General features: G+C 38.3%; 1 protein-coding gene across 2 annotated transcripts in view; it reads right to left on the reverse strand.

Annotated features, from left to right (window-relative positions):
• Positions 1-17747, reverse strand: part of CNTN3 (contactin 3) — a 465770-nt gene that overhangs the window by 289316 nt on the left and 158707 nt on the right. For both annotated transcript variants that reach the window (XM_049862422.1, XM_049862421.1), the window contains exon 3: positions 11398-11524. In XM_049862422.1, coding sequence (XP_049718379.1) covers positions 11398-11524 — 127 coding nt within the window. The remainder of the gene's footprint in view (positions 1-11397; positions 11525-17747) is intronic.

Consider the following 17747-nt stretch of genomic DNA (forward strand, 5'->3'; position numbering starts at 1 on the left):
GGAAAACTGACGATAATACACAGCGCCTTCTTTCACAAGTGTGGGTCCAATAAATCTATGAACTGGACTTATTTTCTTTGTGGGGATTTGTAGTTCAACTGTTCAGGGCTCGTGAACACAACACCTAGTCATAAAATGTGACAGGTAAATGGCAGAGTCAAGTCATAAACTTGGGAAACTTTCAGAGGCAGTTATTGCCTCTTAGTTTTGTGCATCCACAATCCTTTGTAGAAGGTACAGATTTCTGCTTTTATCCAGTAACTCTGCAGTTCACCAGGAGCTCTAAGTCTCAGAATGAAATCTTTTTGAAATATGGCAATTGTCGAAAACTTCACCAAAGTATATCTGCATACCCAAATTCCATCCCAAAAGGCTTAATGCAGTGATCTGAGGCAAAAGGAGACAGCCCTGTGGCTCTCGGAACTACAAACACCAGCATTTCAATTGTATAACATTTACATTGTGTTCTAGAAATAGACTAACCTTGCAGCTCTAGCTCAGTGGTAAATGTCACAAGATTAAGTACCTTTGCATAATCATGATGTCGTATCACTCTTGAATGATCTTACAAGTTCGCCGTCAGCCTTCAGTGTACAAATGCTCATTCTACACAAGTTAGGATTTGCTTTTAGAATCCACAAATGAAAAATGATTTATTATTCATATTTCACAAATCTACCAGCTCTCAGTCAAGTGCTCTCACACTCTTTAACTGTTTGGGGCAGAGTTTATACGTGAATCTGTTTCGTAGCCAGTAACTACAGGCCAATACTTGGGGCACCGGAATCAGAAGTCCTGGTCTGTTTACTCCACTGGCCCACCTGAGGTGGCAGACACTTAACAATCCACTTCTCCCAAATCCCAGTTAAGTACTCTGTAAAATAAGGAGGCTGAACTTATCTACCTGACTGGCAAGAGGTTTGTCAGGTAAAGGGTCAGACATAATGCAATACAGAGTGGTGGAGTCTGTGACAAACTGCCACCTAAAACAACTCAAATACAATTTCTTTACAACAGTGTTCATGCTCTTGGGCCATCAATTTTTGAATCTCGAATATAAAGCATAAAGTGACACTAGAGATATTTTAGAACGGGTGGTTATTACTTGTAAACTATGAAAACTATATTTTTTATTTCCAGGAATTAAATGAAAACATCAATGGCTGAGTGTATACGGATCACTGCCTTCCAATACAACCAACAAGCTATGTATAAAAACTAAAACCTAAACCCACTGCCATCGAGTCATTTCCAACTCATAGCGATCCTACAGGACAGAGTAGAACTGCCCCATAGGGTTTCTGAGGAGTGCCTGGTGGATTCAAACTGCCGACCTTTTGATTAGCAGCCATAGTTCTTAACCACTATGCCACCAGGGTTATGTATATAAACACAAATGTATATAATAATAAGTTAAATCACTACCAAAAAAAAAAATTCCTATATTATTAGGGTTAAAAGGGTCTTTTCAAAGCATATAAGCTTTTCCATTGGATCATGAATGTTTTAATTGTTGCTGAATTCCCACCATCTGGCATGGTGCTTAGCACAAGATAGAGACTCATAGAAGCTTCCCAAAAGGAGTAATCTAATTCTACTCTCTACTCTAGCCATGGAGGGGCCCTACTGGTGCAGTGGTTAAGAGCTTGGGCTGTTTGAACCCACCAGCCGCTCCTTGGCAAACCCTATGGGCAGTTCTACTCTGTCCTATAGGGTCATTACAAGTACGAATCCACTCAAAGGCAATGTTTTTGGTACAGGACTCTAGCCATAATTGACCTCCATATGTTGTTGCTATTGTTGTTTTAGTGTGCCACTGAGTCGATTCTGACTCATAGCGACCCTGTAGGACAGAGTAGAAATGCCCCATAGGCAGTTCCACCCCATAGGGTTTCCTAGGCTGTGATTTTTACAGGAGCTGATAGCCAGGTCTTTTCTCCTGAGGAATGGTTGTTAAGTTCAAACCACTAACCTTCTGGCTAGCAGCCGAGAGCTTAACCATTGCACCAATAGTCTCCCTTAACTATGGTAATCCATATTGTCAATAAACATCTCAGAGATGGGGAATCAACATATTGTTATTTTCTTTTACTTTATTAGTTATCTTTAAGGTACCATACTAGTTATTATCAGATATGGCAACCTCTGACACAAGACTGCACTAATATGGGATAACAATCATGAATTTAAACATAGGCTTATCTTGTTGTCAGTATAATTTAAGGCACTAAACTCTAAATTGGCAGTTCCCCAGGAATTTGACAACAAGGTTAAAGAGCATTGTCTCCTGAAATGGAAACCAACAAAACTGGAAATAAATTGAATGGCTTCAGGTAATTTCAAAGATAATCCCAGGATATAATTCACCTCACAATCTATATACTATTGCATGTAATCTGGTCAGGAAAATGCAAATATAAACAATATTCTGGGGAAAAACAACTGTCACACTTTAGACATCAACATAAAACAAGGCAAAAAGAACAAAATAATTTGCTAAAATCTTTTGGGGGCTGGAATTGGGCTTGGGAAACATGCCCGTACTAAACACTTGTTAAATCAACAGACAATACTTTATTTGGGGTTTGACAGGAAAATTAGGAATTTAATCACAGAAGCAATTTGTGGTTTTAGATGTGGCTTTCAAGTTAATAAGCAAACGCATTTGTGTTCAAATGCGATGTTTGTTAATATGTTTACTGAAGGGATGAGAATAATTGCAGCCCTTGAAAGAATGAACGCCTGAATTTGCATATTCAATACTTTATCCAAAAATAACTAGCTAGGCTTCAACAATAATTGCTGAAGATATAAATGAGTTAAGTTGTGATGCTGTGCTTTTTAAAAATTGACATTTGAAAATGTGTTTCATTACATAGATTCTCCATTTCTCAATCACTGATGATAAATTTTAAATATATGAAAAATAAAAAGAACAGAAATTAGAGCCACACTGGCATTTTAGAACTGCTCAGTTACATAGTTATAGCCTAGCTCAAATTGACTGGTTATCGTCTTAAGATTATTCAGAGGAGAATTACAGAAGATGTTTTTTTCTCCCTTCCCTGCATCCATTTTGACTTTTTCTGATAACAGCTCTCTCATGTTCCTTCGGAGAGGCCACACCTTACAGGACCCTGACCTGGCCAATCAGAACTCTCCCTTTCTCAGGCTTTAGTGATTAGTTAAGAACGTGAAGGTGACCCAAGTGATTTAAAATGCATTTGGTCAATCTGTGTATATTCCTCCTCCTCACCCCACTGCAGAAAAAAATTAAAAACAAAACCAAACAAACCTATGGATTATCTTGCTATACTCCTCTTTTTCTGTTGTCATTATGTGCTGAGGAGCCAGTTACAACTCAGTGGCCCTACAGGACAGAGTAGAACTGCCCCATGGGGTTTCTACACTGTAAATCCTTACAGAAGCAGATCGCCAGGTTTTTTTTCCCTGACGAGCCTCTAGTGAGTTCAAACTGCTGACCTTCCAGTTAGCAGCCCAGCGCTTAACCATTGCACCAGCAGAGCTCCTTTCCTCTTTTCTAACCCATTGCCATTAAGTGGATTCTGACTCATAGCAATCCTATATCTAAAAATAACCCAAACCCATTGCTGTCAAGTTGACTCCAACTCATAACGACCCTACAGGGCAGAGCAGAACTGCCCTATATAGTTTCCAAAGAGCGCCTGGTGGATTCAAACCGCCACCTCTGAGTTAGCAGCCGTAGCTCTTAACCACTACGCCACCAGGCTTCCTAAGCAACCCTACAAAAAAAAACCCTACAGTGGTGGCAAAATCTAACTTTATATTCTTACTGTGTATTGATTGCTGATAATATAGCAATGTTTTTATTTCACATTTTTTTCTGATACCATTCTGGGGCTCTAACGGCATTAACGGGAAAGATGCCATCTTTTCCCAGTTGACATCATGGGAAGGATAGGATATAAGTAAATCAGGACTTGTAGGCAGCCATCTTTGTCACCGAAAGGGCAGTCTGTCTTAGAATTGAGCCAAAAGAGGTTAATTAATCCAAATTTACAAATATCTTCTAAAATAAAATATTGGCCACTTCTGTCTCTGTGATCCTTCATGACATTCTTGACTCCTAAATCATGATCAAATCCCAAATTCCCTTTGTTTTCCCCCTTGTTAATGCCATTCCATTTTTTTTTTTTTCACACCCACCAATTGAGCATTCACTATTTGTGAGGCATTTGGAATGTAAGGATGAAGGAAGCACTGTCTTCATCTTCAAGGGAATTGTAGCCCCTTTTCATTTTGATAACCTTCATAAAGCAGGCTGGCATAGGGTACAATGGGTGGGCATGCTGTTGGTGCATGAAGCCAGCCCAGCGTTGACCTTATCAGAGAAAGCTTCCTGGGAGAGATAGTAGTACAGCCAACATTAAAAGACCCTGTAATAAAAATTATTAAAAAAAAAAAAAAAAAAAAGACCCTGTAAGAGTTGTCATTTACCTCTACTTGCTTTAGGAACTACAGCTATTCTTTGTATTTTATGATTTTCTACCATTTCAAGAATGTGAACATTTCATTGCTCTTAGTGGCTAACTGTGAGTGTGGGGACCAGGGCTCACCTGTTGGAGAAGTCAGGATGCTGAAAGTAGTTGAGCCTGAGGAAAAACCCAAGGAATTGGGCCTAGAAAGTCTAGCAGAGAGGATTATGTTTCTATGGGCCAACAGAATTTAGAGGAACGACTCCTATTTGTCTAGAGGTATAAAAGTAAAATAACAGGGACATCAGATCTTAAATGAGGATATGTGTAACTTACAGATGGCATATAATCAAAATTATAATTTATATACATATACCATATATTATTATGATATATTATGAAATAGAATATATGATATATATTCCATATACTATATATTCTATATATAGTATATATTAAAAATGTATAGCACATACAGAGAACATAAATATAGTACATATATATATTATTATGTTAGTATTATGTGTGTATATATATTTTACTGTGTGTTTCTTTATATTCCAAGAAACTAGATTTCCTTCCCTACAGTCACTCCTTGAATAAATCGTGAGCAGAATTTAGTCTATTATCTTATTTTCTTTTTCTTTTTTACACTGAATGCATTTAGTTGAATTTCAGTAAATTAACTCTGAGTAGGATGCTATTCCATGGCAGGCAACCACCCTTAAGAAGAGAAAACTGGGGCCAGAAAAACCTGAACTTTGGAATGATATTTAACTCTTACAACTTGAAAATATCTACCCAAGGCTCCTCACACTCTACTTCACTTGTTCTACAGAGCTGGGAGAGAATGATCCTCTGGTCACTTATAGTGAAAAAAGGATTCTTGGTGGAGCAGTGGTTAAGAGCTCGGCTACTAACCAAAAAGGCGGCAGTTCGAATCCACCAGCTGCTCCTTGGAAACCCTATAGGGCAACTGTACTCTGTCTTATACAGTCTCTCTCTATGAGTTGGAATCAACTAAGTGGCAATAAGTTTGGTTTTGCTTAGTACAGTGAAGAAAGGGACTGGGAGAGCATTTATAGGAAAGAGTGGAAAATCTAAGAGTCTAAAGCAGCACTGTCCAAACGAACTTTCTGCAATGATGTAAATGTTCATCTGTGCCGTCCAACATAACATCCACTAGCCATATGTAACTACCAAGCACTTGAAATGTGGCTGATGTGACTAGGAACTGAATTTTCTTTTACTGATTTAAATTTAAATGGCACCATGTGGCTATTGGCTACCAAACTGGACAGCAAAGCTCAAGAGCTTCCAGTTAGACTCAAAGTTGAAAACACAAAATCCACATGGGCCCCATTCGGCCTTAAGCATTATTTTCTTTGGTTTGCATTCATGTCTAAAAAGAAAAGAAGAGTCAACACTTAAAAGGAAAGAGATTACAAAAAGAAAAATATCTGCATTTTAAACTTCAGTGAAAAATCTTTTGCAGTACTGGACCAGGATTGCTGAATGGTAACAATTGGCTGGTGCTGAGAAGCAGCTATTCCCTTTCCATGGGCACATGGCTGAATATTTGATAGTTTCCAATCTTTATTTGATATGTCTATACGCTCCACCTCAGTCAGTTATGCTACTTGCCTGGCCCCTACTGGTGTGTGGGTATTATAGCCCAGTCTAGCCCAAATATATAATCCCTTTAAATGATAAGGATTCCCTGGGTGGTACAAACTGTCAATGAGTTAGGCTATTAACCGAAAGGTTAGAGGTACACCCAGAGGTGACCCAGAAGAAAGCCTGGCAATCTACTGCCAAAAAAATCAGCCATTGAAAACCCTGTGGGGAAGAGTTCTACAATAACATTCATGGGGTTGCCATGAGTAGAAGTCAACTGGATGGCAACTGCTGTTTTTTGTTTTGTTTTGTTTTAAATGCTAAATGGCACATCAGTAAAAGTAACCAGTGACCCTCCTATTTGGGGTCTTTCATCATAACAAATGTTGGGCATTTCAACCCCATGAAAAGGAAGAGAAAAGTATTAATAGTTCCTCAGGGTAACCTCTTTCAGCACCATCAGCAAGTAGGATGAGACTGAATACTAATTAACCTTTAAATATAGGTCTTGGGGCTGAGGTGAGGAAATGTGAAAGGAAGAATAAAATTTTCAATTAAGCCCTAAGACAAGTGATTTCTCTTGAGAATTTCTGAACTTTTGGATTTCTGATACGGTCAATTAAGAGTTCTCTTTTTTACCCAATGGGATAGTAACAAAGAAAAGGTCTCTAAACAGATACGTTTGCCTCAGTCTACAAGACAGGCTCTAGGCTGTCAAAGGACACTCTTTATAAGACTCAAACTCTATTCTGAATCTTTGGAAACATGTTTTGATTGCCTTTCACTTGTGGTTTCAAATGACCCCAATTTTCCTTCTCTCTCCTTCTCTCTCTCTCTCTCTAATTGTGTATGTGCATATACATATATATACACACACATACATTATAAATATATATCTATAAAAAGAGTACCCTTTCTTTGATCTTTTTGTAAAAAATTTCCCCATATTCCTCTTTATTTGTGTCCTCAATATTATTACATATTTATACCATTCATCTGTAATTTTCCAAGCGTAATAAAAGAATACGTGAATAGATTGCCTTCTGGATCATTTAAACAATTATGGGGACTATCACCCAGCTGCCTGTTAAAAGCTAAAACCTATAGAAAAATAAAACAGACCAAAAATGACGACGTTGTCTAAAGAAAGAAAGTTGTAATTACAGCCCACATTTTTCTATACTTCATTTACTCCATCCGCACAATCTATTTCTTATACAGGTAACAGAAATAACAGGGAGTTCTTCCTTATTAGAGGAAAACTCAATATTTCACAAAATGAAAAGAGGTTACCTTGTATTTTCTCATATTCTCTAATTCTAATGAATATAAACATTTAGTTTAAGTGAAATTTCATATCTGTTAGCTGCCTTAACTGTAGACTATTTTTAAGGTAAAATAAAAGATTCTGCTCTACTTTGCTACAAAGCGAGCATCTTAAAATAGAAAAAACAATACCTAGCAGGTTAAATTTCTGCATTCATAAGACATAAAATTGATAAGTCAATTTAAGTCACACGTCTCATAGTCTCCATCACAAATTTTGTTTAAATTGTAACATAAAGACTAGAATGACACCCCAGGGCATCTAATAAAATGTAAGAATCACTACACAAATAACAGAAATCCTGGTGGCATAGTGGTTAAGAGCTACAGCTACTAATCAAAAGGTTGGCTGTTCAAATCCACCAGGTGCTCCTCGGAAGCTCTATGGGGCAGTTTTACTCTGTCCTACAGGGTCGCTATGAGTCGGAATCAACTGGACGGCAATGGATTTTTATTTTAATACAAACAACATATATAAAGTGTTGATGGTGAAGTTTTGTCATCAGTATGTTTAAACATATACTCCGTGACATTCCAATAACTGTCTGGTGTGTAAAGAAAAAAATACGAAAAAGACTCCTTCTGGATTTCTAAGCATAAGGCTTCTAGCTATTTGATAAAACTTTACCAGCATAATTAATCTACTTATTTAAAAATGTATTCTTGTATGACTCTAAATCTTGTACCTTGACAATTCTTCAGCTGAACAAATTTATCACCAAATTATTCATATGATAAATGCCAGAAAATACAACTTTACTGACAATAGAAAAACAGCCTACTTAAGAGTCATTTACATGGATTCTTTACCGTATTTACAGCCATCTCTATGAAGGTAATTTTCCATTTCAAATAGAAATAAACAGATGTATCTAAGCATTATTTGAATGACCTGTGAAAACGCTGGAGAAGAAAAATATTTCCAGGATAATGTCTTGTTAAGTTGCTCTGTTTATCTTTCCCCAAAAAGGGCAGACATTTTTAGATTTTGCATATGTTTATGCCTGATTAACTGAACTACCTTATAAAATAGAGTCTCTTGGTTTTGGAATCATCTAGGTATTCTTCTGTTACTTTTACATGTTTTATTACCTCTGCCAATTCTGACCAGCCATGTTGTTGTTGTTAGGTGCTGTCGAGTTGGTTCCGACTCATAGCGACCCTATCCACAACAGAACGGAACACTGCCCGGTCCTGAGCCATCCTTACAATCGTTGTTATGCTTGAGCTCATTGTTGCAGCCACTGTGTCAGTCCACCTCATTGAGGGTCTTCCTCTTTTCCGCTGATCCTGTACTCTGCCAAGCATGATGTCCTTCTCCAGGGACTGATCCCTCCTTACAATATGTCCAAAGTATGTAAGACGCAGTCTCGCCATCCTTGCCTCTAAGGAGCATTCTGGTCGCACTTCTTCCAAGACAGACTTGTTCGTTCTTTTGGCAGTCCGTGGTATATTCGATATTCCTCGCCAACACCACATTTCAAAGGCATCAACTCTTCCTCAGTCTTTCTTATTCATTGTCCAGCTTTCACATGCATATGATGCGATTGAAAATACCATGGCTTGGGTCAGGCGCACCTTAGTCTTCAGGGTGACATCTTTGCTCTTCAACACTTTGAAGAGGTCCTTTGCAGCAGATTTACCCAATGCAATGCATCTTTTGATTTCTTGACTGCTATTTCCATGGCTGTTGATTGTGGATCCAAGTAAAATGAAATCCTTGACAACTTCAATCTTTTCTCCGTTTATCATGATGTTGCTCATTGGTCCAGTTGTGAGGATTTTTGTTTTCTTTATGTTGAGGTGTAATCTATACTGAAGGCTGTGCTCTTTGATCTTCATTAGTGCTTCAAGTCCTCTTCACCTTCAGCAAGCACGGTCGTGTCATCTCCATAACGCAGGTTGTTAATGAGTCTCCCTCCAATCCTGATGCTCCATTCTTCTTCATATAGTCTAGCTTCTCGGATTATTTGTTCAGCATACAGATTAAATAGGTATGGTAAAAGAATACAACCCTGACGCACACCTTTCCTAACTTTAAACCAATCAGTATCCCCTTGTTCTCTCCAAACAACTGCCTCTTGATCCATGTAAAGGTTCCTTATGAGCACAATTAAGTGCTCTGGAATTCCCATTCTTCGCAACCTTATCCATAGTTTGTTATGATCCACACAGTCGAATGCCTTTGCATAGTCAATAAAACACAGGCAAACACCCTTCTGGTATTCTCTGCTTTCAGCCAGGATCCATCTGACATCAGCAACGATATCCTTGGTTCCATGTCCTCTTCTGAAACTAGCCTGAATTTCTGGCAGTTCCCTGTCAATATACTGCTACAGCCGTTTTTGAATGATCTTCAGCAAAAATTTGCTTGCGTGTGATATTAACAATATTGTTCTATAATTTCCATATTTGGTTGGATCACCTTTCTTGGGAATAGGCATATATACGGATCTCTTCCAGTCAGTTGGCCAGCCATATGGAATCATATTTATTTTGTTCAAGGTATACAATAGGTGTTCAACAAACATGTTGTATGCATCTGAACAATATGCAATATTGCTGAAATAGACTCATCTTGACTACTTCCAATTACATAAATGCAAAGGTCTATATTCTAACGCAGTCCTGACCCAATTTACAATGACTGTTGGTTTCCATTATTTACATGGGTTAAGAGAACAATAGAAGTTCAATAAGATCAATATTAAAGACTCTAAAAACTAGAATTATATTAACAAATTGCTTATTCTGCAGGTTATAGAAAAGGGTTGGCCAAGCAAACTAACACCATAAACAACATTTTGGAGGTGGATGTTCACAGTACTTTAAAGAGCATGTTGTTTTCAAGCTGCCTCAAGCACTTTATCAGAGCCACTTATATGAAGGCAACACATCCTATTTATAAATAAGTCATCTCTTCATTAAATGGGTCCCTTAAGTGCCCCTAAGAGTAAAAATTGTTTTTCTTGTGTTATTTAATAAAGTAAATATCTATGTATTCCAAATAATTAACCATCATTCCAAAAATGTTAATTTTTTTTTTTATTATTTCAAGGTCGGGGAATAACCTTTTTTTCTTTCTTTTCCTGGCACCTTCCTGCAATGTTTGAAGGTTTTCAGTGAACAGATATTATTTATGGAACTACACCACCAGGGTTTCCTGTTATTTGTGCAGTGATTCTTACAGTTTATTAGATGCCCTGGGGTGTCATTCTAGCATTTATGTTACAATTTAAACAAAATTGGTGATGGAGCATTTGTGGTTAAGTGCTACGGCTGCTAACCAAAAGGCCGGCAGTTCGAGTCCACCAGGTGCTCCTTGGAAACTCTCTGAGGTGGTTCTACTCTGTCGTATAGGGTCGCTATCAGTTGGCATCAACTCAACCGCAGTGGGTTTTTGGTTTGATATTATTTATATAATCAGAAAAATACAGGCTTTGACATAATAAAAATGTGTAATCAATGAAATATATTTTTCTCTTTAAGAACAATTGAAATCACTTTAGTAAGATTATATTTTATTTTTGATATGTAATGAGCCCCTAAACACATATCCAATAAAATAGTAGAGGAAGAAAGCGGGACAGTTCAAGATTTTTGTTTTTTTTTTTAAAGGTATGGTTTCTAAATTCCCTTAGAACGCATTTCATTTCATCCCGCAATAGATGAGTTCCTAATGCCATTGCCGTTGAGTCGATTCCGACTCATAGCGACCCTAATGACCACATGTAAATACAAGTTTACAAATTAAATTATACAATAAATGGATGAAAAGACACTAATAAAAAAAGTTACTGTACATGAATAATCAATCAAATACGGACTGTACGTATCCAATGTTTATATATTCCATCAGCTTAACATATCATGGTGACAACTACAGTTTCATGGCTTATTTATTACTGATGGCATAAACATATTGAAGCAAAAAAAAGTTTACAATTGCCACTCTGATTTTTCTTAATAAAGTCAATTTTCAAACTTTTCACTGTACCTGTAGTGAGGTGAAGGGTTGCCTCTTGCTTCGCAATTGAAAGTTATTTTTTTATCCTCTGAACCAACAGGGAAAATGCTGTTGCCGGGCTCTTTGATAAACACGGGGCCTTGTAAGAGAAGCTCACCTATATGGGTGGAAGACATCCAAAAAAAATAGGAAGTCAAAGGTATTGTAGAATCTGCATTCTGGAACTGAAGAAGAAAAACAAGAAATGAATGTTCGTGTAAAAAAAAATCCATTCCTCCAGCTGCCCACAAAGCAACATGGCCTTAGGCATTGCCAATGTTTATCACTTAAATCATTCTCAATGGCCTAGTAACAAAAAACCTGCAATATTAATAAGATTTCTTAAAACTGTAAATAAGACTTCGGTAATCACCTTTCCCACTACCTGTCTGTCAATTTGCAGTACTACTGTGGCTTGTTTGTTGCTGTGATGCTGGAAGCTATGCCACCGGTACTTCAAATACCACCAGGCATACCCACGGTGAACAGGTTTCAGCAAAGCTTCCAGAACAAGACAGACTAAGAAGAAAGGCCTGGTGATCTACTTTTGAAAAGAAAATTAGCCAATGAAACCTTATAGACAAAAACGTAACATTTCCTGATACAGTGCCGGAAGATGAACCCCTCAGGTTAGAAGGTGCTCAAAATATTACACGGTATCAGGATTGGAGGAAGATTCATTAGCAACCTGCGATATGTAGATGACATGGCCTTGCTTGCGGAAAATAAAGACAATTTGAAGCACTTACTGATGAAGATCAAAGACCATAGCCTTATGTATAGATTACATCTCAACAGGAAGAAAGCAAAAATCCTCACAACTGGGCCAATAAACAACATCATGATAAGTGGCAAAGAGACTGAAGTTGTCAAGGATTTCATTCCTCTTGGATCAATAATCGATGACCACAAAAGCAACAGTTACAAAACCAAAGGACATAGTGTACTGGGAGAATCTGTTACAAAAGGCCTTCTTAAAGTGCTCAAGAGCTAAGGTGTCAATTTCATGACTAAGGTTGCACCTGACCCAAGCCATGCTATTTTCAATTACCTCATATGCACGTGAAAGCTGGAAAATGAAAAAGGAAGACCAAAGAAGAATTGACATATTTGAATTATAGCGTTGGTGAAGAATATTGAATATACCACGTACTGCCTATCGGGGTACTGCTGCAACCACTTTTGAATGATCTTCAGCAAAATTTTATTTGTGTGTGATACTATAAAGCAGACCTCGTGGCACAGCAGTTAAAGCGATAAACTGCTAACCAAAAGGTCAGAGGTTCAAAACCACCAGCGGCTCTGTGGGAGAAAGATGTGGCAGTCTGCTTCCATACAGATTTACAGCCTCAGAAACTCTATGGGGTCTCTGTGACATTAATGATATTGGTAAAATAATTTCCACATTCTGTTGGATCTTCTTTCTTTAGACTAGGCATAAATATGGATCTCTTCCAGTTGGTTGGCCAGGTAGCTGTCTTCCAAATTTCTTGACATAGAAGAGTGAGCGCCTTCAGCACTGTATTCATTTGTTGAGACATCTCAATTGATATTCCGTTAATATCTGGAGGCTTGTTCTTCCTCAGTGCTATTGGTGCAGCTTAGACTTCTTCCTTCAATACCATCAGCTCTTGATCATATGCTACCTCCTGAAATAGCTGAACCAACTCTTTTTGGTACAGTGATTCTGTGTATTCCTTCCATCTGCTTTTGATGCTTCTTGCATCATACAATATTTTGTCCATAGAACCCTTCAGAATTGCAGCCCGAGGCTTGAATTTTCCGTCATTTCTTTCAGCTTGAGAAATGCTGAGTGTGTTCTTCCCTTCTGGTTTTCTAACTTCAGGTTTCTGAACATTTCATTATGATATTTTACTTTGTCTTCTCAAGCTGCCCTTTGAAATCTTCTGTTCAGCTCTTTTTACCTCACCATTTCTTCCGTTTCCTTTAGCTACTCTACATTCAAGAAAAAGTTCCAGAGTCTCTTCTAACATCCATTTTGGTCTTTTCTTTCTTTCCCATCTTTTTAATGACCTTTTGCTTTCTTCATGGAGGATGTCCTCGATGTCCTCCCACAACTCAGCTGGTCTTCAGTCATTAGTGCTTAATGTGTCAAACCTATTCTCGAGATGGTCTCCAAATTCAAGGTTGCATTTCAGATCTTGTGGACCCCTATACCTGTGGTTATAATCTTATTTGGGAATGGGTTTCTTTGCTATGTTAATGATAGAGTATTAGTTTATGGACTGTCTTAAGTCCATCTCTTTTGAGATATAAAATAAAATTAAACAAGCAAGTGAGCAAGCAGAGATGATGGAAGAGAGGTGCCAAGTCACATAAAGATTGCTCAGGAACAGAGGTTCAAAAGAGACAAGAACCTTCCTACAGAGATGACAGAGAAAGCCTTCCCCTATCGCTGGCACCCTGAACTCCGTTCTAGTCTCCTAAACTGTGAAAAAATAAATTTTTGTTTGTTAAAGCCATAATTTGTAGTATTTCTGCTATAGCAGGACTAGATAATGAAGGCACCTACTACTGTGAGGCGCCACAAGACCGGTGAATGTTTCTTTCTGTTATATGTAGGTTTGCTATGAGTTGGAGCTAAGTCAAGGGCACCTAATAACAACAACAACTTTTCACAACAATAAGCTATACTTAGATTTTTATTGGTTTGTTAGTGAATGAACTATTAGAGGAAATCTTTTCTGTCATGAGCCTCTATGCAGAAATTAAAGTCCAATTCAGACCAAGTTGAATAGCTAAGTATCATCTTTTTCAGAAAATCTCCTGGGCATACTAATCTGAAGGTTGATAATGTAATTTTGTCATTTTGAAGCAAAAACACTCAATATTTGGTGGGACTGGGATTTCCATTTGATTACTAGCAGATTTAAGGGAAGAATCAGCACTGAACAACTGTCTTTTAAAAAAGTGTTTCTACTTCAGTTAAGAGAAATTGAATGTCCTCTGAGGAAGATTTTCACATAGTACAAAAAAACAGAAAGCTCTTTGTTCTATGACTTTATAAAGGAAAGTGATAATGCTTCTGCAGTTGTATATGCATTGCCAGAACATTTGTTAAAGTAAACAATTTCAGAGACAAAAAAAAGAGAGAGTGAGTAGACTTCACTTTCCTATCTTGGATCGCTCAGCAAAATTACAGGGTTCTTTTTTTTACTGAAGCAGAGAATGAGTAAACAGACTAAGAGAAAAAGAATCCTCGAATAATTAGCCAAAATGTAAATTCATAGTTTCTGGGCCTTTTGGGTTCTTTTTCCGTTTCTTTTTGTCTACTTCAAATAGTAATCACATCAATAAAAATATTTACCATAACACCACCACTAATAAAATGGTACCCAAACCAAAAAACCCAATCTGTTTACGTCTAGTCAGTTTCTACTCATAGTGACCCTACAGAACTGCCCCATAGGAGCAGCTAGTGGATTCAAACTTCTGACCTTTTAGTTAGCAGCTGATAAGCAGGCGAGCTCTTATCACTGTGCCATCAGGACTCCAATGGTAATAAATAGTGAAAACAGTCATTGAAATGATGAAAATAGCAGCAGCTAAAATTGAGTGTCCTCTGTGCCCAGATTGGTTCTTTAATCCTCTCATCACCCTAGGAATAATTATTCCCAAGATCAGAAGAGGAGTTCTGAGTCTAAGAGTTGTTAGGTGACATGAGGAAGTTCTGCAGCCTCTCTCAATGTACAACCACACTCTAGAATATCTGATTCAGAGTCTGTGCAGTGATACCGTCTTGCCTCCACTGCAACTTCATCTGAGTTAACCCTTACTACTCCTTGTGGTTGTTGTTAGCTGCCGTCTAGTCAGCTCCTGACTCATAGTGATCCCATGGACTACAGAGCCAACTACTGTGCCACATGTACCATCAGTTGCAGATCAGACCATTGTGAGCCACAGAGTTTTCACTGGCTGATTTTCAGAAGTAGATCACCTTTCTTCCTAGTCTGTCTTAGTCTGGAAGCTTCACTGAAATCTCTTCACCACGGGTGACTCTGCTGGTATTTGCAATACCAGTGACATAGCTTCCAACAACAAAGCAACACACAAGCCACCACAGTACCACAAACTGACAGACGGGAGGTAGAGAACATGTAGGAACTCAATATGTGTCTGCTGGATGAAGAAATTCTCACAGTATCTCTATGTAAGACAGATGATATTTCACAGATAGTGACTGATGAAGCTAAGATTTTAGATTTCCAGAACTTGTGTTTTCATTTTGTACGCTATTTGGCCTTCCCGGGAGAGGGGAGGCACAGAGAGGTTAACAACTCAACTACGGCAACACAGGTTCTTAGTGAGAGAACTAGTATCAGGCCCCAATCCTCAGATTCTTGTTGGGCTTCCTTACCAACCCTCAGATTCTTGTTTGGCCTCCTTCCCATTAAACCACACTGTTTTAAATACGGTCAAAGAGCAAAGTAACAATCAGCCTACTTTTTCCAAGTCAGTATTTCCAGACGACACTGGAGTTACCAGCCTGTGAGGCTTACACCCAGCATCTCTGAAATTTCAGGCTCCTAAAAGCTTTGCAGACCACCAGCAGCCATTCTGGAGGCTCCAGCAACTCTTAAAAGGTAAGTACAAATTAATAATGAAATGTAACAGGCGGTCCATGCTTCACGCTCAGCTAAGAGACAAAGGCCACTCAATCTTGCTTCAATGGAATGAAACAGGTGATAAGTGAAGTTAGGGTATAATGTTCTAGTCTCTCGTCAGAAATACAAACTTAAAAGGAATAGATATTGAGGTCTTTGCTTATCTAAAAGAAATTATCCAACATTTTCCTCAAAACGAATTTTGATCCTCAAAAGGACAGAACCTTGGCTATTCGCACAGATACGCATAACCAGAAAAAAAAAAAAAAAAGCAGGTTGGCTGAAAACAGAAGGGGACCTCTTGCCTAACTAAATGGATTTGATGTAACATTTAGATTGATGCTAAACTTTACTTTTGGTGACAGGAGCATTTTTTTGATATGTTAGCCTGGCTCCAGAGTTCCATTTTAAGTTTACGACCTAAAATAAAGGGCATATAACATTTCCTAACAGGACTAATAAGTCCAAAAATCCAATCCTAAGGTGTTATTTCTTTTCCCAAACACCCACAGGCTACCACGAATAACTGTCATTGAATGTAAGTACAAGCTTTATGAGATCCTAAGGCAATGTCACGTAAAAGATCAAACTGCGGCCGATCAATTCTAATGGTCGTGTTCCATACAATTTTTATGAAGACTGACAAAGAAAAATAGACAAGGGATTCCAAGCAGTTAGCATTACTTTCACTAAAAGAAATGAAATTTCTAAAAGACAGTGAATGTTATCTCTGAAACTCCCTAGGAAAACCGGAAAGCATACCTGTGTTCCCTTGCTGATTGACGTCTTAGCCACCTGAAACAAAACAGCAAGGCATTTCCATAATGCGCTAGATCCTAAAAGAGAGCCTGAGTCCACAGTGCTGTCAATGGCAGAATTTTAGTGGATGTGGACCTAGGAAGCAATGTTCAATTCACTTACTAGGTATCTGACCCAGAGAGAATGAACTTCTAGCTCTAGCCTAAGGTCAATGATATACTGCCAATGAGATGAGGTAAGTATTGTCAGCACAGTGGTTAAGAGCTCAGCCACTAACCAAAAGGTCAGCAGTTCGAATCCACCAGCCACTCCTTCGAAACCCTATGGGGAGGTTCTACTGTGTCGAAAAGTCGGAATTGACTTGACGGCAAAGGTTTTTTTTTGTTGTTGTTGTGAAAACTTTTTTTTAGCATTTTTTTGGCATTCTTGTTTAAAAGCAAGAAAATGCCAAAAAAAAAAAAAAGTAAAGATAAAAATAAAAACCCATGTATAGTCTTCCAATGTCAGGGGAAGATAAAGGATTCAATCTTAGATTAATCCAACCCTTTAACCACTATTTGAATGCTAGACACAAGCAGCATGTGAAAAACTAGCTGTGGCAGACGCTACTGCTTGTCTAACCCAACCCACTGCCATCGAGTCGATTCTGACTCATAGCGACCCTAGAGGACAGAGTAGAACTGCCCCAAAGTTTCCAAGGAGCACCTGGTAGATTTGAACTGTCGACATTCTGGTTAGCAGCTGTAGCTCTTAACCACTACGTCACCAGGGTTTCCTACTCAACAGTTATTTCCCACTCTTACCTTCCCTGAGAGCCTGATTTCAACCATTGTCACTGGAACTGCTAGATATATTAACTTCCCAGAATGCTCTGCAATTCTTGACCAAGGAGCAGGTGGACAGGGGAGACTGGGGCATGAGACTAGTAGCAGGCAAAAAGAAGAGTGAGGGAAAACC

This window comes from Elephas maximus, chromosome 20 (genome assembly GCF_024166365.1).
Source record: "Elephas maximus indicus isolate mEleMax1 chromosome 20, mEleMax1 primary haplotype, whole genome shotgun sequence".
Taxonomy (NCBI): Eukaryota; Metazoa; Chordata; class Mammalia; order Proboscidea; family Elephantidae; genus Elephas; species Elephas maximus.